Source organism: Trichomonas vaginalis, chromosome IV, assembly GCF_026262505.1.
Source record: "Trichomonas vaginalis G3 chromosome IV, whole genome shotgun sequence".
In the NCBI taxonomy this organism is placed as follows: Eukaryota; Parabasalia; order Trichomonadida; family Trichomonadidae; genus Trichomonas; species Trichomonas vaginalis.
The window spans coordinates 26505680-26531905 of NC_067206.1; the positions used below are offsets into that span (position 1 = coordinate 26505680).

A 26226-nucleotide genomic window follows, 5' to 3' on the forward strand; every position below is an offset into this window, starting at 1 on the left:
GAAAAAATTTATTAATTTGATTAACAAATTTTAATCAAAATAGCAAAAATCTATTTGATAGCTGTAAGCAAATAATAATTTCTATTTCAACCAAAATCAATTATTTTCATCTAAACGTATAAAATTGTCAATTTTATGAGAATAAATTTAAAATCTCATGAAATATAAAGGAGAGTAATATTTTTCAATTTTCTTTTTTTCTTTCTCTCAAATATTCTATTTGGAATTTTCTTGTTATCAAAAAATAATTTTAATATTTGTTTATTTCATTACATACAATAAAATTTTAAAAACTCTATTTCTTCACAAGAAAATTTTTTTCCTTCATATGAAGAAACATTTTGTTCTCCATTTGATGCTGAGTCTAAATCTCGATTTTTGAATTTTCTTCTTTCCAAATTTCTTTTTTCCAAATTAGAAGTTTAATTCAAATTTTCAATAGTTTATATATTTTCTCAAACCGTCTTAGATTTTCTCACTTTTTAGGGATTTTCTCTCAAAATATACAAAAATAGTAATACCAATACATGGGTCTAATATACTTTAAAACCATCGTGATAAAATTCAAAAACGAAGTGTTCTTCTCTCCAAATTTTTTTCAAAATCAAAAAAATGAGATAAAAAAGCACATTTGGAAAATTCATTTTTAGCATTTTAGGAATTTTCTCACTTTTCTTCCAAATTGACATCCTTAAACATAATATAAAAGTATATATAGATCACAAGGAATTGTAAGCAATATAAAATAAAATCTGGTTCAAATTAAGGATTTGCTTTATATGTTTAAAAAACACTGCAAACATCTTGAAAACAATCAAATATATCATGATTTTATTCAAAGGTAAGTTCTGGATATAGATTACGATTTGCATTTCGATAATAAATCTGAATAAAATGTGTATGGAACTCGCATTTCAGATTTACCATCATAGCCATTTTATAAGTTATTGACTATTGATACAGAACAAGCAAAATTAGAACTGTATCTCTTAATCAAACGGAGATTAAGCTAAGATGTTTGAGATTTTATCGCTTGATAGTATGCATAATACTATACCAGGATGACTAGTCAATCTGTTGTTTCAATTTTATTTTAAATTTATTACACCAAAATAGTACCTGGGCTATCATTGGTAATACGTAAGGTTGCTACTGTTGTAATATTTCGAAAAAATAAAGGTATCAACTTTAATGCAAGATATGATGAGTTGAACTTCGAATAATTAGATTTTTGCAATATTAATATTCTTCAACCACTAGTATATCATTGTTTCATACTAATAACTTGGATCAATTCCGTTTCAACGATTAGATAAGGCATAAACAATATACTCAGTTGCCACTTTTTGGGACTAACAAATGAATTCTCTCTTTTTCCTGAATATTTAGCAAAGCTTACTTCATACTGTGATAATCCGTAATTCTTTAATTTCATCGAATGAAATTTAATTTGTTTCAATTTTTGAAAAGATTTGTCAAAATTTTAAAAATGGAAGAAATTGATAATACTTCACTTGCTATTAACAGACGCATACAAGCAATTCAAGAAAAAATATACCAAGGCGAGAGTGATAACGATTTTGAAGTAAGGTCAACTGATTCTCATCAATCAGGGTCACATAATCTTGAGTTTTTTGACGATGAATGGCATCCAGTTATTGAACAAGTAGATGAAGGCCACTTCGATGAATCTATGCGTCTGATAGAAGAAATTTACAAAAAATTAGTTGAAGATAAAGCAGAAAAATCCCTTCTAATCGATAAAGCCGATAGGAATTATGTTGACAGTAAAATTAAAGATGTAGAGGAAGATGTTTATATCGCACTAAAGCAAAAAGTTGAAGAAATTTATTTACCTGTCCAAGATAGAATTGATCAGATGAGAAATAATGCCGATGCAATACATCAGTATTTTACACAAACATCATTAACAATTAGAAAAGAACTAACGGCTTTACGTAAGAAATATGAGCAAAAAGATGAGCCTGAAGCACCTAAAATCCATCCTATATCTTCACCACCACAACATTTTCAAAAACCACGTTCAAAAACAGAGCCAACATGTGCGGTACTAAGTTCTCCTTATAAAAGACAAATGCCATATCATTCACCTTTGAAACAAAAGAAGAAAGTACCTGTTCCAGAGCTTCCAGAGCTCATGATATCACATCATGATATTTAATTTTTCATCATGATTTTAATTCCATACATTAGTAATCGTACATCTTTACATGGATAATACTTACTAGAAATTACGTTTTCTCCTTCTACCACGGTGATTTTGAAATTGATTTTTCCGTTGTCTTTATGAATTCTATGAGTTGACATTTAATTCATTTTATGAACGACAATGCAACTAATATATTCTATCCATAAGTGCCTCTTTAGAATATCGAATAATTTTATTAGAAGATTTATCGTATTGTTATGTTTTTTAGTTTAAATTTTACATGAATAACCTCTATTTTTATTTGCCATACATGTGTTAGATAAGCATAATTTAATATCAAAGGTATTTTTGTCAAATATGGGAGATATAAAGTTCTGCTCCTTTTAATCATTGCATCATTCCTAGCAAATGGGAGATTTTAGATGACAAATTTACATATTCTCTCATTAATACTTTCAATATTGATAAAATACCTTAATGAAGCCTTTATTAAATGAAATTTTAACATTTCATTGGATGGTTGCATGTATTATTAGAGAATTCTTGTATTTGATACCGAGGAAAAAATAATAAACAGAATTTTATTTTTGGGAAAATTTGATGATAGATAATAAAATAGCTCCGAAGAGTCCGTACTTTTTCAAGTCAACCATGAGTTTTGTTGATTCAGATGACGAAGACTTCAATGAGAGCAATTACAATCAAAATTCATCGATTTATGGCAAAGAAAGAGTTTTTACATTAATAATTTCAAAGAAAGGAGAAAAGGTTGATCTCCATCCTGCTCGAACACGTGAAATGCATTTTCGCTTTTCTTTTGACCAAAAAACAATTGAAGATATACCTCCAACTCAAGTTATTCCAAATAAATCGCAAAATAAGAATAATTTTCAATTAATAATGCAAGATTCTCATACAATACAGCAAGAAAGTTCAGATGAATTCGAAGAATCCGATAATTTTGAAGAAGAGGAAGAAAATATCCAAGAATACATTCAAGAAGAGGAAGAAGAATTTGAAGAGGAAGTTAATGAACAGAATCAATTTGTTGGATCTTCTGATGTTGAAGAAGAGAAATATGAACCAGACACTCCATTAAAAATACAAGATTTGGCAACATATATTGAACCAGATCAGGAAGATGAGTTAGATGAAAAGAATTCTGCCGAAAACATTCTTACATTTAATGAAGAAGAAGAATTTAGTGACGACATAGTTACAGCACCACCGGTACAGAATAATGTAGTAAAACAACCACCACCAATCGATAATCATCAAAAACAAATCAAAATCGATCCGAAAAATGTGAAACAAGTTGAGAAAAAGGAAGCAAACAAGCCAAAGATAATACCAAAAGAAAAAGAAACTGCAAAAACAGCATATATACCCGAAACTAAGAATCAAAACCATACTACTTTCGATCTTCCAAATAATACAATGTCGAGTATATCTCAAACACGAAGTAAACTTGTCATCCACTCAAAAATACATACAGATACAAGATCCACGATAGAACCAACTTCACAAGTTGAACCAGAAAGAAAAAGAAGACCATCTCAAAGGCCAGAGCTTAAGCACAGATCAACAACAATATGCTGATACTATGTTCTTGTTATATATTCCATATGATATATATATTTGTTTTTTTATTTTAATGTTTGAATTATTAATTGTAGTAAAAATTGTTTTCTATAACAACTCACACTCTAATTTAATATGATAAGTCGATCCTATTATAAGAATTATGCCAAATGAAAAATTTATTATTTTGATAAATTTATTTTGTAAAAAAACTATCAACTAAGCTATGATATTTCTCCCATTATTTATAACACCTTCATTAATTTCAAAATCTATGGCATTCAGCTCATAACATATTCATTTCTTGCTTATTTGTGATGTAATTTACGGTACCACAAATAACTTCAATTTTTTGAATCATTGAGCCATCTTCACATGCCAAGAAATTTTACAGTTTTATTAATAAAAAACTGCCATCTCGTGGATTCGTTTGAACTCAAAACTGTGACCAAATGGAACTAATTATTTTGAATAATTTGCATGCAATATTTCCCAAAGATCTAAATACGGGATTTATGGCACCTTATAATGAAACCAAGTAAGAAGGCCTATTTAATGATAACTTTTAAAAAATTGATTTTAGATTCACAATTTAAATCTTGTTATCAATATTTCTAGTAATTTCGATCGAATAATGATAGTTTCCTTATTGTAGATAAGAAAATTACAAATTAGATAATAAGTTACTGCTAAAAATATCAAAGATTTTTAAATTTCTTTTTTTATAGATTGGAATGGCATTATTGATTAAATTCGGAAATGGTTTTAATTTACTTATTGTTTTTACTAGTGTTGTAAACAGAAATTCATCAAAAGTGACACCTCAGAAAAGCTAAAATATTGAATTTTTGGAACTTTTGATAGAGCACGTTTTTAAATATTAATTAAAGTAAATGTATATTTTGTAAAGATTCTTTTTAATAAAAAAATAAAATTTTGAAGAAGAACACAAAATCTTCTGAAAAATAATATCACATAAACTCATATTATTTTCTAATATATAACTATTTTATATAAAAATCAAATTCAATGATCTTAAAAGCGAAGGATAAACCTCAAAATTTACGAATATAATGAGTGGGAATATAATGCTTATCTATCATAAAACCATATGAAATATCAATTTTTGCTTTACGCCTAATTTTTGACGACAATTAGCAAAAAATGTTAAATGTTAACACTCAGTCCATTTGAATATGAAAAATAAAATTGACTTTGATTAAATGTTTTTATTTATCATGCAATTCTTCTTGCGACCAAAGATTTGAATAAAAGTTCAAAAAATAAGATAGCTTAAAAAATAATATACGGTAGTGTTTACTAATAGATGAATAGTATATAAATTCTATTAAAATGGATTTGATCCAAAAAAATATAAAACCAAAAATAATTGTTATAATTTAAATGAAGAAGTAATTTAAAACGATTTTATTTATGATCAAATTTTATATATTTTTTTGGATCAAATCCATTTTAATAGAATTTATATACTATTCATCTATTAGTAAACACTACCGTATATTATTTTTTAAGCTATCTTATTTTTGAACTTTTATTCAAATCTTTGGTCGCAAGAAGAATTGCATGATAAATAAAAACATTTAATCAAAGTCAATTTTATTTTTCATATTCAAATGGACTGAGTGTTAACATTTAACATTTTTTGCTAATTGTCGTCAAAAATTAGGCGTAAAGCAAAAATTGATATTTCATATGGTTTTATGATAGATAAGCATTATATTCCCACTCATTATATTCGTAAATTTTGAGGTTTATCCTTCGCTTTTAAGATCATTGAATTTGATTTTTATATAAAATAGTTATATATTAGAAAATAATATGAGTTTATGTGATATTATTTTTCAGAAGATTTCATTCTATATGCCTATGAAAAGTACTCTCAAAACTAACTTTTTCCTAATTATAATTAAATCTAGAATATTGTATTATGCTTAGTATTATTTCATTTTTCTCATTCAATTTAGAATTTACAAATGTCAAAAAATTGAGAGCTGTCACTTTTGATGAATTTCTGTTTATTACACTAGTTCTCGTTTGGATGTCCAAGACTCCAAGAATAGCTAGCCATCAAAGAATAATATACATGAGCACGTTGTAATACGTTATTTTTCATAAAATTGTGTTGTGATATTTTTAAAATTTATGCTCATTTGTGATTTTTTGAAAATTCAAAGGGTAACTATATATTTGAGTGTGGGCACGTTAGAACTCTGAATTTCTGAATACCTTTGAATTTTTAAAAGTCTAAAATTCAATGGTTAGCACTAAATCATTTTTCATTCTGTAGTATAAAAGCATTAGAATAAATTTAAAAATTATCAGTAATAACCATTTTTATTCATCTCTGAGAGTTTGATTAATTTCAGGATAATTACGCTTGAAATATATGTTAAATTAAATAATATATTTATATGACTCTAATGAAGCATAACTTTCATGATTCTCATCTCATTTTTAAAAAGTTTTCCTTCAAAAAAATCAATTTTGATAATGTTTTTTGAGAAAATCAAAGCAATATTGGTGGTTTCAATTATAGTTATATAAATATCCAAAAACGCTACATGGTGTTTGATCTTTTTTATTCTATATTATTTATGGAAGATTAATAAAATAATTCATCAACTAATATTCTTTTTAAATCAAATGTAAAATTAATTTGAAACAGTAACCTAGATAATTTTTCTAATTTCAAACTAAAAAATGGCAAATATCATCTTTGGATTAATAAATATACATGGCCTTTTGATTCTTTATTAAGTTGTACATCATTCACAGCAAATTGTTTTGTTGAACTTCATAACAGTGCCCATTTAAAATTATTTTTTTTGTCAAAATTTGCTAAAAATTCAAAAATTGAATCAGAAAAGCACGTTAATTGGAATAATGTGATATATTTAAATTAGCGGCTCGGATAGGTCTAATATTTTATTTGAAATATTGTCAAAGCTCAGAAATAGTATACATTTTTACATATTTCCCAAAAAGTGACAATAATTTAATTAGACTATTTATCAATGATTACCATGAATTACATATAGATTTTTTTCGGATAATAGAGATAATTCAAATAGTCGTCACGTTTTTTCTCATTTTAAATTTTGAGAGAAATAAAAAAAATCATAAATGCAAACTGCTGAAAGAAAGTTTGTGATACAGAGAGCTCCATCGAAGAAGAGGACCACCAAACGTTATTCAGACTATTTGAATAGGATTGCTGAGAGGCGCAGACTCCTTGGAAGCAAGTACTTTGATGTCGAAAAGACTGTTAATTCATTCCTAAAATCCCAAAAAAAGAAAGACTTACTAGCCTTTGTATCCAAAGTTAAGATTCAATTTAGACAGAAGATAGAGCGTGTATTGAGTCGTACCAAAGAAGGAATTTATATTTGGTTATGTGAACATTGGGATCAGGCAAGTCAATTAATAACTTTCAATGGAGACACAAGCGAAGAATCTAGTTTTGCTCAAACAAACTCAACAATTGATATATGGGATGGATATTGTAATACTTTTGAAGATGAATTTCTGGAATTCTAATAGTTATCATTTGTTTTATTTACTATCTATTTAAAAATCTCGAATTTTCAAAACTTTTTTTATTTTTTTTTGCGGATCCGTCTGTGACTCACTATATTTAGATAGGGTCTAAAAATAGTTTTATAATAAGATAATGAAGAAATATTAATCATGAGGTTTTTGTATTTTAATTGAATTTTTTTGAGGATGTTTTATTGTCGTCTGGAAAAAGTGACAAAATTATTATTGTCGTCTAAAAAGGTGACAAATTATTATTGTCGTCTGGAAAAGTGACAAAATTATCATTGTCGTCTAAAAAATAGATTTTTCAAGCATGTTTCGGTACCTAAATAAAGGAAGAACATCAATTCCATCTATGCATATAGTATGCAAACACGCATGATATATGGAGTAGCTCTTTATCTGGCTAAAAATCCTATTATTTGAAAATTCGCATTGTCGTCTAAAACCGCCAGACGACAATAATAATACCCCAATTTTTTAGAGTGGATCCAAATGAATAACTATTCAATTTTCTGAATATTCTCAAAAATCGGGTATCTTATATTTCTTTTAATAGTATAGGAATAGAAGATGGAGAACATTTTTTTAAAATTGAAATAAAGCACGTTAAACATAACATATTATATTATTATTAATATACAACATATACATTCATATGATTAAGTTTTCAGGAAATGTCACTTTTCATTTTTTACCAATTTATATGTCATTTTACAAATTTGTATTCCATAAGTGACAGTCGATTTGAATTTTGTGAGCTCAATATTTATTATAAAATTTTGGAAAGGCAAATCTTTGTTTAGACAATAAATAACTTTCTCATTAATACCCTACGTTCCCAACTTCTGGAAAACGGTTTTTCACCCTTATGATCAGTTTCAGACACTTTGGGAATCTCCCAAACTTTGATATTTTGCATTATGATAGAGAAACGTGTCTAGTTTAACGCACAGTTGTTTTAAAGGCAAATGATAATATCACATGAAATTATCAAATTATCAAATTTTGAAGTACCAGTCCAAAGGGTTAATTAGATCCTACACAGATGTGCGATAGTGAAACATATGTGTTCTTGATTTGAGAAGTCCTACTGATAGAGGTATGAATCTCACAGCTTTGTGTGAGTGTGTCTGACACTTGTATAGAGTGGAATATGCGCCGACATATATTATATAATAACATGTAGTTGATAATTATGAAAAAATAGAATTCGATGCGAATGATATTGAAAGTTGTTTTGTAATTTGATATTTTTCTTATATGTGTTAATTAGTAAATGGCTTGTTTGTTGTGATCGTACTGTGAAAAATGAAAGGTATTTTAAATTAAAAAAATGAGATTTTGAGATATCTCTAGAATTAAGAATTTATTATGTATTTGACTTTTATATAACTATGTGTAAAGGATCTCGATGTCTATATGCTTTAAATAAAATTAAATAAAATGAGATAAAAAATTAAAATGGACAAGAAGATATATGGAAATGTAATTTGTATTGTATTGGTTGTTGGCAAAATGATTTTAATACAGATTTAAGGATTTGGAATGGATTTGAAATTAAATGATTTTTATTCAAGGAATAATAAGATTTTGAACTGGTTTTTATTTTGAGAATGTAAACTCCTTCCATAGGATATGTATTAGAAAGATCAATTTTAAACTTTTTGAAAGAATTGTTTTTTTGTTGAGTGATTTTCTCTCATTTGATAATATATTTAAGTTGGCGTATCTTACGCCCTTCCAAAAATATGTATTAGAAAGATCAATTTTAAACTTTTTGAAAGAATTGTTTTTTTGTTGAGCGATTTTCTCTCATTTGATAATATATTTAAGTTGGCGTATCTTACGCCCTTCCAAAAATATGTATTAGAAAGATCAATTTTAAACTTTTTGAAAGAATTGTTTTTTTGTTGAGCGATTTTCTCATATTTAATAATATATTTAAGTTGGCGTATCTTACGCCCTTCCAAAAATATGTATTAGAAAGATCAATGTCAAACTTTTTGAAAGAATTGTTTTTTTGTTGAGTGATTTTCTCTCATTTGATAATATATTTAAGTTGGCGTCTCTTACGCCCTTCCAAATATTTCTTAAAAATTTAAATTTGTCTCATCTCCTACTCTTAATTTAAAAAAATTTCAAAATCCATAATAGTAAACATTTCTTATTTTTATTTAAATCTGAAAAAAATAAATTTAAACAATTTCTCTACACACGACGGCTTCGGCGGTTTTCAGAATGGTTGACAACTGAATTCATCAGGATAATGTCGGTTGGGGTGCCCTTCTTGGCCTCCTGAGTACTCACCAAGATACCCCCAGCTCCCGCAAAACACCTCCCATAGGTGAGCATTAACTGATGAAGTTATTGACAACTTTATCTGATTTTTTTCTTTGTTTTTTTGTTAAGATTTCTTAACCAAAGACTCAAAAACAAAACTTCGCTTCAAGTTGCTGTCTTCCCAGTTACTCTGTCGCAATCTTTTGTCTGATTGCGTGCAAAGTTCTGCTCCTTTGAGACTCTGCCCGACAGATGCATCTGGGAGACAGCACCCAAGCAGCTTATCGCTTCAAGTTGCTGTCTTCCCAGTTACTCTGTCGCAATCTTTTGTCTGATTGCGTGCAAAGTTCTGCTCCTTTGAGACTCTGCCCGACAGATGCATCTGGGAGACAGCACCCAAGCAGCTTATCGCTTCAAGTTGCTGTCTTCCCAGTTACTCTGTCGCAATCTTTTGTCTGATTGCGTGCAAAGTTCTGCTCCATGAATTATCAAATATGTGCCATTTCAGGAGAGATAACAAGCTCATGCCTCCTGGAATGGCGGATTGTTCAACAATCTTCTTCTGATTGCAGAACTTTCAACCGACAAGAGTGCACAATACACTCTTGTCGGTCACAGTTTCGCATTCAAGTTATGAATGGGGAACTTGATATCATTCTGTGAGACATACAGTGACAATGTCTCCCGGAATGAGACACTTTGACCGACAAGAGTGCACAATACACTCTTGTCGGTCAAAGTTTCGCATTCAAGTTATGAATGGGGAACTTGATATCATTCTGACATCAGTGACAATGTCTCCCGGAATGAGACACTGTACCGACAAGAGTGCACAATACACTTAATGTTTTCAAATTTTCAGATTTAAATTTAATCTTTATTTTCATCATCATTTATAGTCTTGTTCCTTTATACAGTTATAATAAATTATCGTCAGATTCTAATATTTAAGATTCTTACTACTCAATTCAATATAATTATGTTAGTCACTCATATTCAGGAGAATAATTTAAAAATCTATAGCTCATATTTTGATAGTTATATATTTAGATGATATATATTGCAATTCCGGTTTCAACACGATCAAATGCCAAACCAAGACAAAATATATATGAAATTTCAAAATATCGATTTACATTAGAATCTATATCTAATTTTATCAATACACAAGTAGTTAATGTTCAATACATCTTTGAGCAACGTGAATAGCACAATTTTATAGGATTATTAGTTGATTATATAAAATATAAGCCAAATCGAATCTGCTATATAGTACTTTAGTTTATCATTGAATGTTAAATGTGTTCATATAAATATTTGAGTCAGATATCGCATTTTCTAATTTCAAAATTTATCTCATGAAGTTAGAATTTATTTGATCATACAACATCATGTTAGTCAAACCAGAGTTCAATGGCGATTCTAAAATGGAACAAATGCTTGTTTTATCAAAATGTTAAAATATTAATCTAAAAAACTTAATATCTAACCAAACCATTCTAGAATTATTATATACAGGTATGGGCAATCTAAATGCACACGGAATTCGGAAAATTAAAAAGAATATTTATGAGATTATTAAATCTTATGTAATTCAATGAAAAGTAGATAATATGAATATCCATAGGCTATATATCAACATATGAGTTTTTGGTTTGACCAATACTATACTAATGTGATCAAATTAATCTGATTTCTTAGATTTTCATTTGAAGCATTTGCAGTAGTAGGGGTACCTTTATATATTAACATATTAAAAAATTGCGCTCCGATTCGCAGTTTCTTCATGATTTTGAGATTGCATTAGATTTCGCGATGCAGAAAAAAATCACTTTAGATTCCCGTCAAACTCTAAGTATAAGCATGTCTCTATATGTAGAAACTGTCTGCGCTATTTATTTCCCGGCTCAAAAAACCACGGTGTCTGTGTGAGGAAAATACCCATTTTAGGACCCTGGGTATTTCTTGATTTTTTAAAAATTATTTGCTTTACTTGTTTTATTAATATTCTATTATAAAATTTTTCTTTATATCCTTGGTTCCATTTGCAAGGATCTAATGCAATTTTTTTTTCGAAATCTTTTGATTTAAAAATAGTCTGAATGAGATTACAATTCAATATCCTTCTAGAAGTACTTATCTATGTCATGTCATTTGATTAATTGGATTTATGGTTTCACAAATAATTTGTGGAAATAAAAATGGATTTTTTAAAACGACGATAACGATCATTTTCATTCCTCTTCAGAAAATTGAAGTGAATTCAATAAATTATGACTTGATTTGTGAAAATTTCTGATGTCAGAATTATTTTTATTTGCAACCAGATTCATAAATTATCAAAAGGAATCTCACATACTATGAATTCGTGAGTAATCACGGTTTTTTGAATTGACTTTAATTCCGGAATAATTATCTGATGAAATCCACCATTTTATGGGTCAATTTGTTCTATTAAAATATTGTATTATGTTGTAATCTAGCAAATATTCATAGTTATATTGATGGAATCACATCTAAACAGAAACAGCCGAAAGTGTTTCCGTATAAGCGTATACAAATAAACATATTTTCCAAACATATTATAATTATATGTGACTAATAAGAATAATCATGGGATAGAAAATATTGAAGATATTTTAAAATTTCGGAAACCCGAGAAATAATATCGATTAGTTTAATATAAATGATAATCCAGAAATACAAATGATGGATATTTATGTTCAATTATGAGGTAATCATTTATAAAAGCGTGAATATCAATAAATATAGAGGAATAACAAGCAAATATAAAGACTGATCCCTTAAATGAATGTTATCGAGAAAAATTTAAGATCATTATTTATTTTATTGATGAAATAAGGGTTTCGTTTTGCGAAAAAAACGTACAATACGCAATTTCGCTAAAAAAAACATTTAGCTAGCAATTTCGACCTTTGACTCCACTCAAGACGTCACTTTTTTAATTTTGCGGTATCATATTTTTGGAAAATCTTTATGAATATTATATAAAAAGTCTCTTTAATATCTATATTTCATATTTTTATCGATTTTTAAAGTTTTTGCGAAAAGTATTCAATTATTTTTGCTATTTGGTCGGGTAAATGTCAGATTTGCGACATTTTCTGATATGATATTCAGATTCTACGTTGATAATAATGCTTATAGAACCCTCTTGCTATTGTGTCAAAATTGCGAAACCGATAGCAAAAATATCTCGCAATATCAAAATTGAGATATTGAGTGAATTATGCATTATAGAGATTAAAAATATGATTTGTGAAAACATCTCATCAGTTTCTAGCTAATTCAAAAATCTTTACTATCTTATTCGATTAAAATGAAAAGGGAATAGTTTCATTATGCTTTAAATGACAGCCTTATAATATAATCATAGTTTTCGCTCAATATGCAGCATTTTTTTTTCGAAATCTATGGTCAATGTCCTAAATACTGATTGCTTTGCATTCATATCTCTTACATTTTCTATACACACATCACTATTCATTGCTATTCCTATCTTTTTCATTTTTGTTTGTTTCTCATAATTTCTCAAAAAACACGATAACTTGATATTTGTAAATATCATACTTTATAACGTAAATAAGAACTTGACCTATTAAGAAAAGCAGTAATGAAAAGAAAATCTGAAATTCATAAAAATTACAAGTTTCTGATGACAATTAGCTTAATTAAACCAGGTACAAGATTATATAATTGTATTTTCTATCCAATTATCCATATAATATCTTATCCAGAAAAAATAACTTGATCAATACCAAATGATTTTTTAACTAGTAAATAAAGTATTTTCTTTACACACACATTGTATATCATAGTTTTTTTTTTTGGTTTCGCAAAACATCCAAAAACAAATATGCTATAAAAGTGACAATTTTAGCAAAACGAAACCCTTAGATGAAATCATAGACTATTAGTAAATATTAGCATGATATATCGATTTAATTTCAATTTCTATTGTTTGATCTTTTACAAATTGTAAACATCTGAAAAATTGAGAACATGTCTTCAGCACTACTGAAATTTGTGCTATGGCCGAGAACGAACAACAACAGAATGGTAGTAATTTGGCAATGAATAGTAACATTCGTGTAAATACTCAAAACAAACCTGCTCAGGAAAATAATAAAATTCCTGTCCACGTAGTTTTTTTCTATAATATCAGGTATGATACTAAACCCGATGTTGTAAGAAAATTTGCTGAGAAATTTGGTGAGATTAAATCAATATTTGATAGACAAGATGCCGGACAATATTTTGTTACTTATTATGATATCAGAGACGCTAAACGCGCTGTTGAACAAGCACCATTTCAAGAAATTGAAGGCAGAGAAGTCAAGGCAAACTATGCCTTCAAGAATGATAAAAATAAGAAAGACCCTGTTTGTGCTACTATACAATTCACAACTTCTTCTTCTCAAATTACCGAAAGTGATATACATGCTAAACTCTCCGAATTTGGTGAAATTCGCCAGATTCGCAAGGATGGTGATAATGTCTTTGTTGTGAAATATTTTAATCTTCGCTCCGTAAATAAGGCATTAGAAAATCCTGAGGTAGAAATAATGGGAGAGAAAGTTACTCTCGAAGCAAGGATTGGCGAGGATGACGGTATCTCTAGAGAACCGGATGCAATTAAAAAATCAGATAAAAGAAGGGATGAGAAAGATTTCCATAAGCGAGATGACAGAAACAACAATAATAAACCTCGAAATGAGCGTACGCAACAACCACAAGTACAACAAACCCAACAATATCAAGCTCAACCTCAATATCAGAACTACCCACCACAGCAACCTTACTATCCACCGCAGTACCCACCACAACAAGCTGCTCCACCTCCATACCCTTACAATTACCCTTATCCGCCTCAACCAGCTCAACAATATCAATATCCACAGAACCATTACAGTTATCCACCACCCCCTCCGCACCAACAACAACCTTACCCTTACCAGCCTCCACCACCACCAGCATATCCTTATCCGCAAGCTCAGCATCAGCAACCACCTTATCAACCTCAACATTACGCTCAGCAGCCAACATACCAACCTCAGGAGACACATACACAGCCATCCTATCGTCAGGAACAGCCAAGACAAACTCCTTCTCCCCCTCAATCACAACAAACTCAACAGACACCTCCTCCAGCTCCAGCAACACAACAGCAGCAACAACAGACACAAGAGAAGCCTCAGCAATCGTCTATTAGCAAATTACTTACTTTGTTGCAATGAGTTTGAAAATTTTGAATTTTATTTTATTGCCTTATACTTAATTTCTGCTATTTATCGTTTGGTTTTGTGTTGTAAGGCAGATTTGGCTTTAATTATGTAGTTTTTCTTTATATTTTCTCATATTTTATTTTATATCAAAATTTTATAGAATTGTTCTGAATCTTCTTGATATTCATTGTGTTTATATCACAGGATATCGATTAATTATATGTTAAATTTTTTCTTATTCTTATTTTCATTTTTATCTTTAATGCTTTGGATAATAACATTCTGTTTATTTAAAAATGACTTTTATATTCTCTATATATTTCAATTTCTCCCCAAAATTTTCAAGAATTATCATCCAAAAAAATTTTTTTTTGTTAACTTAGTTCATGAATTAGTATCACTCATATAATCTTCTGAAATGCTTGCAACATATATTGAATCATGAATACTTTCATCAGATAAAAATTTTGATGTTCAATTAATGATTAATTAGATATTTGATTGTAAAAAAACATATTACAGATTTTGTATCTTTCGTATCTGCTAGTAAATATTTGATTTTGGTTTAATTTGATTCATCACATTCTTTTCAAAAATATAAAGCTTCATTAGTTTGACATACATGCTTTCTAATATAATTGGATTCATTTCTAATGTAAATGATATCATTATTTATTTTAATCATTAATTCATTCCGCATTAAGGGATTAAAGTCTTATAATGTGATTGCATTCTCACAGGCCAATTATCCATAAGATATTTCACGATAAATCACATCATTTTTGAAAAAAGGAACTTGAAACTACCTAATTGTTCACTATTAAAACTTATTCTTTAAAAATTATTTATAAAATAATATTTATATTAACAAACAATATCAAAATATGAACAATATTACATTTGGACAAAATATTTCACATCTGCATCAGGATCATTAGCCAATTGTTTCATGCAGAGCTTAATTTTCTGCTGTCCTTGCTGTGTTACGAACGCTTTCAGTTTATTAAGTGTTTTTGCAGCCAAAATTCTTACGTTAACAACTTTGTCAGATGCCATCAAAATCACTGGTGGCAAAATTCTTTCTGTCATCACTTCCTGAGGTAAAACCTGCCCTATGTAAGATGCCGCGAGGAGTGCAGCTTGTCTTACAGGTATCCTTTGAGAGTGGTTCAGTCTCATAATTACAGAAACAATTGCATCTATAACTTCATTGAAAGAGTTTGTTTGGTCACCTTGCATCACTTGTAAAAAGTCAGGCAATGTCATGGCCATTTCTTCTCTTACTGCGTAGACTTCATCCTGTAGCCAATCACCAATTAATGGTATAATCTGTGCGTGTATGGCTTCTCCTGTCACGAAAGGCAAGAAAATACAGAAATTTCGGATAATTTCTATTCGAACTCTCCAATCTTCTTTTGTTGCAACTTCAATGAGTTTTGGAAGAATGACACGAGTGATTGAGAAAGAGTTTATTGCTCCAAATGTGCTGCTGAGAGATCTAAGGACAGCAATAACAACATCCCTATCATTGTCGTTGATTAATTGTGCAACTAAAGGGAAAATTTTTTCTTCAGCAACATTGTCAGGAACAATTTTTGCGAAATACAAAATATCAGCGGCAACTTCTTCTCGGACTTGCTTGAAACGCTCAGCAGCAAGGAGATTGACTTCAGGAAGAACAGTATCTATGAAGTAATTCGGTACTTTCTGCAAAACATCAACAATTTGTCTGCAACACAAACAAGCGGCGGTTTTTACTTCAGGATCTGGATCTCTTAGAAGGATAAGAAGGATCATACCGATATCACTGTTGATCAGATCGGATCCGAAATATGGAATTAACTTCGGAAGTGCCTTTGCCATGTTAGCACGAACCCACCATGAAGAATCTTTGACCATTACACGGGAAATAGGGACAATGAACTGTACTCTGTCTTGTGGAGATATTTTGGCGGCAATGGGAGGTAGACATCCTGGAATCATGACTCTAATGCTTTCATCATCATCGTTAATTCGTTCTTGGAGGCCTTGGCGAACGATTTCGCTCATGATTGTAGTTTGTTTAAGAACGTTAACTAGTTCTGGAATGGCTGCAAGTGCGGCGCGACGAACTGAAGCTGTTTCATCTTTTAACATAGAAACAAAAGCACGTCTAAGCTTAGCTTTGTTAGAATCTGCAACGCGCTCGTATAGATGGGGTAGTAACATGCATGCATCTGTCTTGAATGTGACTTGATTCGATGAGAATAAAGTAATTAAAAATTTTGTGATCGTAGGATCAGCTTCATTTGATGGAATGTGATTGCACACTTTTGCTAGAGACTTTACTGCTTTCTCACGTACAAAAATTTCGTCTGAATCGGCAAGAATTTTTAATGGCTCGATTAATACTGTCGCAAATTTAGAGCCTCCAACATATTTTACAAAACCTCCGAGCTGCTCTGCAATAATAGCTTTTACTTCTCCGTCCAAACTAATTCCAGACATTAAAAATGGTAATAACGAGTTTCTTGTTGCTTCAGGACCAAGAGCTGCGGCAATTAAATACATGTTTCCTGCTGTAAAAAGACGTTCGTGAATACTTTCTCCTTGAATGTCTTCTGTGAACAGAGCTAGAATCTGTGCAGGCTCTAAATCATCAGAATCCATTTAATTTCGTCACTTTTTATGCCACGTTATTTTTTTAATTTAGTCTATCGGCTCGGTGCGCCGATAAAATACATAAACTATTAGGATTATCAATCCACAATAGTTATAACTTTGCATCCTATATTTATACTTTTAATGGATTATTTTTTCACTTTTTAATAAAATTTATTATTTTATTATCTGCAAAACTCATAGAAAACCTATTTTTTGGTTACTACAACAAATAAATAATCGATATTTGTTGTAAAAGCTTTGCCGTACAAAGGCAGATTTTCAAATTTATCAAATGTAGGGAATTCATATTTTTTCAACATCGGAGAGTTCATTAAAATAGAAGTCATTTATAATACCAGAACTTCATATATTGAAAGACTGTAAGCTTCAGTCATTTGTTGTTGAATATCTTGAAAGACTGTAAGCTCCTGGATGAACATCTTATTATGTTCGACTTTGCTGTTGTTATTCTGTCATTTCGTGTCTATGAGCTTAATCAAAATTCATAATTATTTGTGATAATTGCTTTTCGCATGTTTAAAACAATGCGTTTTTCTGTTAATAATTTTCAAAGATATAATATATGATAAAAACCATATATTTGACTTTAAAATTTTTAATGTCCGATCAAGAGATTTATCCAAATAAATACGGTGAATTACGAAGCATCTGTAAATACTACATCGATTTATATAATGCATTGTATCAGCTAAAAACTGAAAACGAAGAAGGATTAAAGTCGATTTACCAAAAGATCAAAACAGAATTGATTGATTCAAAGAATCATCTACCGCAAACTATAATCAAAGATATTTTGAATATTATTCTGTATAATAATCGCTATACAAAGTCATATTTATTTCTTGCCAAACTCATATCTGGTGATTATCATGTGGAAGAGGTCAGAGAAGTTGAACATGTTTCAAACTTCTTGTTTTATAAAGAGTATGGTATTAAATTAGACAAATCTGATGATTTCGAAAAATTTAAATCAGAAAATCTCGATATTCATACGGAAGATAGTATTTATAGAACAATTATGTATAATGATTTAGAAAGATTTATCTCATTCACTGAAAGAGAAGCATTTGATAAAAATCAAAAACTACGATCTCATTTGTATCCAAGTTTTACAAATTATTCATTACTTGAATTATGTTGTTACCATGGAGCAGTTGATTGTTTCAAGTTATTAAGAACAAAGTTTAACTCAGAAATAACTGATACATGTCTTGAACTTTCATTTTTAGGAGGACACCCTGAGATCATGAATGAATGTTTGAAATATCAAAAACCAGATGAAGAATGCATGGAGTTTGCAATTATTTCACACAACATTGATTTTGTTGCATTCTTGATGAATGAATACAATTTAGAGATCAAATTAATTGATTGTAAAATTTTTAATAATCTGGAATCATTTTTAGTTTATTTCGATAAAACTAATGATATTGATGAATGCTTTGATAATTCTATTATATATAATATTCCATCACTATGCAAATATTTCATTTCACATGGTGCAAATATCAACAAAAAGATGTCTTTACAAGAAACAGCTATTCATCATGCAGCAGAATATAATAGTAAAGAAGCAATCGAACTTCTTATTTCACATGGTGCAAATATCAATGAAAAAGATGAATATGGAGCTACCGCTCTTCATTATGCAGCAAAATATAATAGTAAAGAAACAGTCGAACTTCTTATTTCGCATGGTGCAGATATCAATGAAAAAGATGAATATGGAGCTACCGCTCTTCATTATGCAGCAGAAAATAATAGTAAAGAAACAACCGAACTTCTTATTTCGCATGGTGCAAATATCAATGAAAAAGATGAATATGGAGCTACCGCTCTTCATTATGCAGCAAAATATAATAGTAAAGAAACAGTCGAACTTCTTATTTCGCATGGTGCAAATATCAATGAAAAAGATGAACATGGAGCTACCGCTCTTCATTATGCAGCAAAATATAATAGTAAAGAAACAGTCGAACTTCTTATTTCGCATGGTGCAAATATCAATGAAAAAGATGAACATGGAGCTACCGCTCTTCATTATGCAGCAGAAAATAATAGTAAAGAAACAGCCGAACTTCTTATTTCGCATGGTGCAGATATCAATGAAAAAGATGAATATGGAGCTACCGCTCTTCATTATGCAGCAGAAAATAATAGTAAAGAAATAACCGAACTTCTTATTTCACACGGTGCAAATATCAACGAAAAAGATGATACTGGACGAAGTGCTCTTGATTATGCAATTGAAAATGATAGTAAAGAAACAGCCGAGCTTCTTAGTTTACATTTGCATATAAACGATCTGCAATGATTTCTCCTTCTCTGTTTTATCTTCTGTTTCGTAACTCTTTTCAAATGTTACCAAAGAGATGGTAAAAGATTAAATAAAAACATCTTGTAGCCTTTATTTTTTCAAATATTCAACTGAAAATGCTAATTTACTTTATATATGAATAATTCTTTCTCATTCACAATTTCATTAATAAATCCTTGAAGCATGATATTTTCTTCATTATTCTTAGAAAAATAATTTATAATTTTGAATGTATCAACAATCCACATGCTAACTTCGTATAAATATCATGAATACCTAAATTCTGAAACAACTTTATTTTTCAAAACATCCACAATGAGAATTCATATATGTGTCTATGAAAAGTGAGGCTGTTTGGCAAATACATGGCATTCAATTTTGCTTTGTAAAAGGAAATAAAAAATCCAAGCCCTTAGTTTTAAAAGTAAACTTTTTATAATAACAATAAAAACAAATAATCATTTACAATGAAGTAAACAGTGGTGGATATCTTATTGATTCATCACTTTGATTCGATGGTTTCGTGCTATTTAAAGAATCATAAGAAGTGTAAGAAGCATTTAATTCAACAGTTGTAGGAGTTTGCGAAATAATAGAAACAGCTCCTGCCATTTTCTGAATTCTTCTGCAAGAAACACAAACAGATATAATTGAGGCCCATGTGGGTCTAATTGTCTGTGTTCTTGTAGTTAATATTGGTCTATCAACCAATAACAAAGCTGTTTTTTGTTGTCTCAAATTTTCCAATCTATTCAAAATTGTTTTTTGAGAAACAGCTGACAAAATTGCTTCTTCCAAACTTAATCTGAGCTTTTCAGATGAATAAGTTGTGCAAGATCTCTCACATACTATTCGATGCAATCTTCTTGCCCAGTTATCCCATTCTCGCAATGCTTCTATTTGAACTAATGTTTGTTTTCTTTCTTTAATTGTTTCATCGAATTTTTCTGTCATTTTTTGGATTTCTAAAGAATCTGATTCATGTTGTTGCTTTAACTTCTCTTTCTCAGCGAACAAATCATTAACAGCATCAAATATATTTGATGAAGGAAGGAGATTCAGCAAATGCTGAACTCTCAACAAATCAGAAACAGTCTCTTCATAAACAATCTGTGCTTTGTTTTTCTTCTCCAATTCGTTCTCGAGAGTTTCAAGAAATTCACTTAATGATGAAGGAATTAATGACAAATTATATCTCTCTTCAAATCTATGAGAATATGTAACAATCAAAGCCAAGTTTTCTTCTTCTTTCTGTGTGATTTTGGCCCTACTTTGTGCTATAACTGAATCAAGTTGTGTCTGCATTTGCATCTGCAATGAATTCGTTTCACTCATTCTCTTTTCATCCATTGCTTTTAATTTGAGTTCAAAAGTTTTATTCATTGCTTGTAATCGTATCAAATTCTCGTCTTTTTCTTCACTCTTCGCCAATAGTTTCCTGTAATCATCCATTGTTGTTTCAAGTTCAATTCTTGCACTTGCTAATTCAGCTTGTGTTTCTTGAACAGCTTTTTCATATTCGTGTCTCAAAGATTGAGATTTTTCTTTGAGTCTGTCTATGGATTTCCTGTTTGCTGTTTCAAGCATGTCGACGTGCTGTTTTAGTTCTCTCCTTTCTATCTTCATTTGCTGGATCAAATCTTTCGCTTCTCTTAATTGGTCATTGATTTCAGTCGAATTTTCCTTTAATTGTGAAATTTCTTCTGTTTTTTGAGTGTTTTCATGTCTTAAGTCTTCTAATTGTGCCGTTGCGGACTTTAATTGGTTTATTGACTCTTCATTCTGTGCTTTGTACTTGGAAATGACTTCATCCATCGATTTCTGTTTGTTTGCAAAATCATTTTGTAATTCATTCATTCTTTCTTCCATTTCTTGCTTCATTTCTTTAGCATTGGCCAATTTACGTGTTAAATCTTCTATTTTGTCATTTAATTCTTTGATGTTTTCGTCATTTTCAATTTCACTTTTTTCTGTCACTTTTTCTTCAAATTTCGGATTTTCTTCACTTTTTTCTTCAATTTTTTGTTGTTCACTTTTTTCTGCTGTCAAAGTCTTGAGTGCGTTGAATACAAGTTTCACTATATTTCTTTCTTCACCAACATCGAAGAACTGACTCAATAAAATTTTGATTTTTTCTTCTCTTTTCCGAAGTCTGACGATTTCTTTGAGAATTTGTTTGTTTGGTTCCACTTTTGCTTCTAATTCCTGTTTGGCTTGGTTCAAATTACGTTGTAGTATCTCGTATCTCGATCTAACTTCAACACAGTGGTTTTGGAGAAGAGAATTAGAGAATATTTGGGCAGCATACATGTCAAACAGCTCTCTGAAGATTGGGTTATCGTTAGATCCCATTCTGTTGTAGAATGCATGCAGTTTATCTGATAAATTGTTTGGAATAAGAAGATCAAAAATATGAGTTGGGTCTGCGCTTTCAATTGACTCTTGTATGTCTTCTATACGTATTGTTGATATCGTTTCTTGTATGAATTTGGCATTATTGGCACATCTTCTTATAAGGAATTCTCGAGATTTTTCATCTAAGTGTATTGGACCTCCAATTTCTGGTCTGTATAGTAACGAACTACTGATATCATTCGATGTTGATAGGTTCTGCATAAATGAAAGCTCTTCTTCGAATAAAGCTAATACGTTAATTACATTTTGCTGCAATTTCTCGTTTTCTTGCGTAATCTCGTTGATTTTGTCGTTATTTGCATTGATTGTCGATTCCAAATTCTTATTAGATGTACAAATTGTATTGATTATTTGAGTTACTCTGTCAATTGGCGAGCATTCTGCGTTATCTCTGATTTTAACAAGTTCAGGAAGAAGTGTTGAAGGCAATACTTCTGAAACAGCTTTAGTGATTGATGCAAGAATCGTAAATAAATCGACAAAATTATCCGGAATTGGAGCAGGAACTTGTTTAACCTGAGATTTTGCATTAACGCTCTTTGCTTCATTCTCAAATCCTTCGTTAAGCAGTTTTTGTTTCTGAATTATCTTCAGAAGCTGAGTTCTTTGTTGAGCTAAAGATGTAACTTCAGAAATTTGATCTTGATACATATCGCTGAGTGTATCTAATGATTTCTGAAGGTTGTTCTTTGTTTGTGTGCCTCTTTCGAGACCTTGCTTTAGTTCTGCAATTTGATTTTGAGAATTATTAAGGTTTGACTCAAGATAATTGCATTTTTCTTTTTGAGCATTAATTTCATGTTGTAAATTTTCGATTATGTTCTGCATTTCTTCGTTTTGATTTGCTAAATCTTGAATTTCGCCAATTAAATCCGAATTTTTCGCTCTAGTATCATTAAGTTTCTTCTTAAGCTTTTCAATCTTACCATTAACATCGATTGGATTCTGTTGCTGATGCAAATCCGAGAATAACGCATCACAAATATCTAAAACTTGTTGTAAATTAGTTGTTGAAACGCCAAACTTTGCATTAAACTGGGCACAAAAGAAGTCAACCGATTCCGAATCCCCATTTTCTGTAATGGGACTCGATAAATCAGAATCCATTTCAACTTGCCGTTAAGGGTGCACCCGTATGTACGTTTATTTGAGAGGAGGAGGATTACCCTCTCAATTTTGAGGGATTCGTTAGTTTATTTTCTCGATGAATATGCAATAAAATTTGATTTTTACCTTATCAATATACTTCATATAATATACACATGTTCATGTAAAAACTTTTTTCCAAAATCCTCAGGAATTAAGGGATTTTTGAATTTTAAGAATTTTTTTCGAATTTTTTCGAAAAAAAATATTTTCAGAACAGCCTTAACGGCTAAGATTTAGGAACAATGTTAAGTATCAAAAAGAAAGGAGGTCTGATATAGACAACATATATCGTTGAAGGTTGAAAAAATCTCTAATATTTGAGCCCAAAATTTCAAATTTTAATTTTTTGAAAAAAGAGGCCACCCGTATGTACGTTTATTTGAGAGGAGGAGGATTATATTTTTGAAAGGGTGAAACATTATGAATATGTTAATTATATAATAATATGTATTATTATAAAAAAGAAAAAATAAAGCACGTTAAAATTTTTCTTTCTTGATTTTTTACAAAATCTACTTAGAATTATGCAAAATATGACTAAATAATTATAAATTTCAAGTTAAATTTTAATTTTGATAAATAATTTAAATTTCAAAATATCAAGTTCAGTTCGACTATGTATGTAGTAATTCCTCAATAAAGTGCCAAAACCCTATTAAAATATATGAACATTTTCAACATTTTAATGCTTTTATTTAAAAATTTGATGGAATATGAGCTTCAAACAATTATTATGTAAATAAAAATAATTAAATATATGTATTTATTCGTATTACAACCGTAGTAAGTCGATTCTTCCTTTCTTCTACTGAGATTTGAATTTGATTTCGAATTGTAAAGAGATTCAAAGGGAAAATACTAGCGGATAAAAACTACCTCCATGAAAGGGTCATAATGGAGTCAAGTTGTATTTTTTGATATTTTTTGCTTTTCGAGCCTAAATAGGTAGCCAAGATAATGCCTAAAAATAAGGTTCTAAATTCTGAAGTTTACATGATCCTCTCGTGTGCACCCTTAAGTTATAATTATCACCCACTTTTTTTATTTTTTAGACCCTAAATATTTTATTTCTTCATTGTTTCCATGATATGAATTCGACTTCCTACATATATCGGAACATGATGCACCTGCTATTTCATTCCGAATACCCGTGAATGACACATCATGCCCCATCCATAACATGAATGCGGAACTTTGAGTGTCAATAGTGCTATCTGCACTCCTGCGTTCTCTTAATGCTATTACATTGATATTGTATATGCAAATAACCAGGAATGACATAATGTTCCGCATTTATAACGTGAATCCAGAACTTTGCCTGGCAAAGTTATTCTTCATTGAGTAAAACTGAGACAGAGTCAACTTTAACTAGTTGAAAATTAGGATCTAAATAATTTACAATTAATATGAATTGAGAAATTAAATTTTTTTTATTATTCTTCATTGAGTAAAACCGAGACTATGTCAACTTTAACTAGTTCAAAAGTAACATAAAAACGATTTACAAATAATATGAATTGAGAAATTAAAAATTCTTTTATTCTTCATTGAGTAAAAATGATATTAATGAGTCGACTTCGTTGACAGATTCGATTATTGGATCGTTACAGATTCCTTTTGGTGATTCATTGATTGATTCACCGAACCTTATGATTTGGTGTTTGTTTGCAATGTTTTTGCAGTGAATTACTGAGTCATTTCTGTCTGCAAACAGAGCAAAGAACTCTCCTCCATAGATTTTGGAGTTAGTTCTCTTTACAATCAGTGCTGTTTTTGTTTCCCTCATTTCCATGATGATTTTGGAGAACAAAATCGATGAAGAACTGAGAATTCTTTCATTGCCATAGAGATATGTCTCTGAAATGTTCTCAAGAGGGATTTTTCCAACACATTTGAGAAAATTCTTCGTTTCATCTTCAGGATCAAGAGGAATTGCGTAGTCTCCAATGCAGAGTTGCTTCGTAATGTTGGACTGATTGATCTTCTTCTCGATTACTGGGCATTTCTGCGGTTTTGCTGAGATTAATGGCTTATTATGGCATTTGCAGACATCTTTCTGGATTATTTCGATGGGATCTGCAATTACTTGGTACATTAAGCAGTCAATTTCATATTCTCCAATCTCTAAGACCTCGATTTGTGGAGGATATAAAATATCTGTTGACAAACTGCGGAAAAACTGGAAATAACAATCAGTATTGTTTTCAAATACGATTGTACTTCCGATTTCTGAGTAGTATTCGCTGATTTCGTTCTTTTCGCCGATGATTACGAACTGAATCTTTGGAGAAGTTGGGTTTATCGTAGTTCTCCTCTTGATTGACGAAACAATGCCATCGAAGAAGTATCCTGAGCTTGGAAGGAATACGTGAACAGGAAGAGAAGTGTCGCACATTTCGATAGCAGTGAACAAAGGGTTCTGAGCAGTTGGAATCGGGTTTTCGAAGTGGATTGTTATCATGTACGAAAGGATTTCCTTGAGATCTGTGTGGTTGAACGTTGTCTTTGGGAAAGGATGGAATAGTTCTCCTTCAGGGGAGATAATAAAGATGTCGAACATAATGTTTATGCTTTTATCTTTGGAAACTCCAGCTAAAAACAAAGAATACTCCCACAGGGACTTGGCTATTGCATAAGAGATTGATGTATGCTGGATTCCTTCAAGAACTTTTGACCTGAAGTCAAAGATAAAGCAATGAGGAACGTAGGCCATTTATAAAAAAATTTTCTAATTTAAACATCATTTAAAAAGTGACACTTATGATGTAATTTTTAAAAGAATGACTTTAGAGTAATCATTATACTCCCAATCTATTATGATTTAATAAGAAATCCGAAATACT

General features: G+C 30.1%; 8 protein-coding genes across 8 annotated transcripts, besides 5 other annotated features; 5 read left to right on the plus strand and 3 right to left on the minus strand.

Annotated features, from left to right (window-relative positions):
- Positions 1 to 846: 846 nt before the first annotated feature.
- On the plus strand, positions 847 to 2471 carry TVAGG3_0172940 (uncharacterized protein; the record flags this gene model as incomplete). The annotated part of the gene is made up of 1 exon (XM_001320338.1): positions 1490 to 2182. One exon carries the CDS (start codon positions 1490 to 1492, stop codon positions 2180 to 2182), a length of 693 nt encoding a protein of 230 aa, XP_001320373.1.
- A 74-nt stretch (positions 2472 to 2545) lies between these two features.
- Positions 2546 to 3863, plus strand: TVAGG3_0172950 (uncharacterized protein; the record flags this gene model as incomplete). The annotated part of the gene is made up of 1 exon (XM_001320337.1): positions 2822 to 3769. The coding sequence occupies one exon, from the start codon at positions 2822 to 2824 to the stop codon at positions 3767 to 3769; it is 948 nt and encodes a 315-aa protein (XP_001320372.1).
- Positions 3864 to 4541: 678 nt separating this feature from the next.
- Positions 4542 to 4579: a mobile genetic element.
- Positions 4542 to 4579: a terminal%2Cinverted (terminal inverted repeat of Banshee-A3 transposon ID:TVAGG3_0172960).
- Positions 4580 to 5756: 1177 nt separating this feature from the next.
- Positions 5757 to 5793: a mobile genetic element.
- Positions 5757 to 5793: a terminal%2Cinverted (terminal inverted repeat of Banshee-A3 transposon ID:TVAGG3_0172970).
- A 1102-nt stretch (positions 5794 to 6895) lies between these two features.
- Positions 6896 to 7309, plus strand: TVAGG3_0172980 (uncharacterized protein; the record flags this gene model as incomplete). Its single annotated transcript, XM_001320336.1, has 1 exon — positions 6896 to 7309. The coding sequence occupies one exon, from the start codon at positions 6896 to 6898 to the stop codon at positions 7307 to 7309; it is 414 nt and encodes a 137-aa protein (XP_001320371.1).
- Positions 7310 to 13626: 6317 nt separating this feature from the next.
- TVAGG3_0172990 (RNA binding) lies at positions 13627 to 15139 on the plus strand (the record flags this gene model as incomplete). Its single annotated transcript, XM_001320335.1, has 1 exon — positions 13645 to 14850. The coding sequence occupies one exon, from the start codon at positions 13645 to 13647 to the stop codon at positions 14848 to 14850; it is 1206 nt and encodes a 401-aa protein (XP_001320370.1).
- Positions 15140 to 15679: 540 nt separating this feature from the next.
- Positions 15680 to 17586, minus strand: TVAGG3_0173000 (meiotic spindle elongation; the record flags this gene model as incomplete). The annotated part of the gene is made up of 1 exon (XM_001320334.1): positions 15733 to 17487. One exon carries the CDS (start codon positions 17485 to 17487, stop codon positions 15733 to 15735), a length of 1755 nt encoding a protein of 584 aa, XP_001320369.1.
- Positions 17587 to 18100: 514 nt separating this feature from the next.
- On the plus strand, positions 18101 to 19816 carry TVAGG3_0173010 (ankyrin repeat and SOCS box-containing protein 4 family; the record flags this gene model as incomplete). Its single annotated transcript, XM_001320333.1, has 1 exon — positions 18101 to 19816. One exon carries the CDS (start codon positions 18101 to 18103, stop codon positions 19814 to 19816), a length of 1716 nt encoding a protein of 571 aa, XP_001320368.1.
- Positions 19817 to 20281: 465 nt separating this feature from the next.
- Positions 20282 to 23347, minus strand: TVAGG3_0173020 (A-type inclusion protein-related family; the record flags this gene model as incomplete). The annotated part of the gene is made up of 1 exon (XM_001320332.1): positions 20282 to 23341. The coding sequence occupies one exon, from the start codon at positions 23339 to 23341 to the stop codon at positions 20282 to 20284; it is 3060 nt and encodes a 1019-aa protein (XP_001320367.1).
- A 10-nt stretch (positions 23348 to 23357) lies between these two features.
- Positions 23358 to 24396: a mobile genetic element.
- Positions 24397 to 24920: 524 nt separating this feature from the next.
- On the minus strand, positions 24921 to 26096 carry TVAGG3_0173040 (SPOC domain-like family; the record flags this gene model as incomplete). Its single annotated transcript, XM_001320331.1, has 1 exon — positions 24921 to 26096. The coding sequence occupies one exon, from the start codon at positions 26094 to 26096 to the stop codon at positions 24921 to 24923; it is 1176 nt and encodes a 391-aa protein (XP_001320366.1).
- Positions 26097 to 26226: the final 130 nt, after the last annotated feature.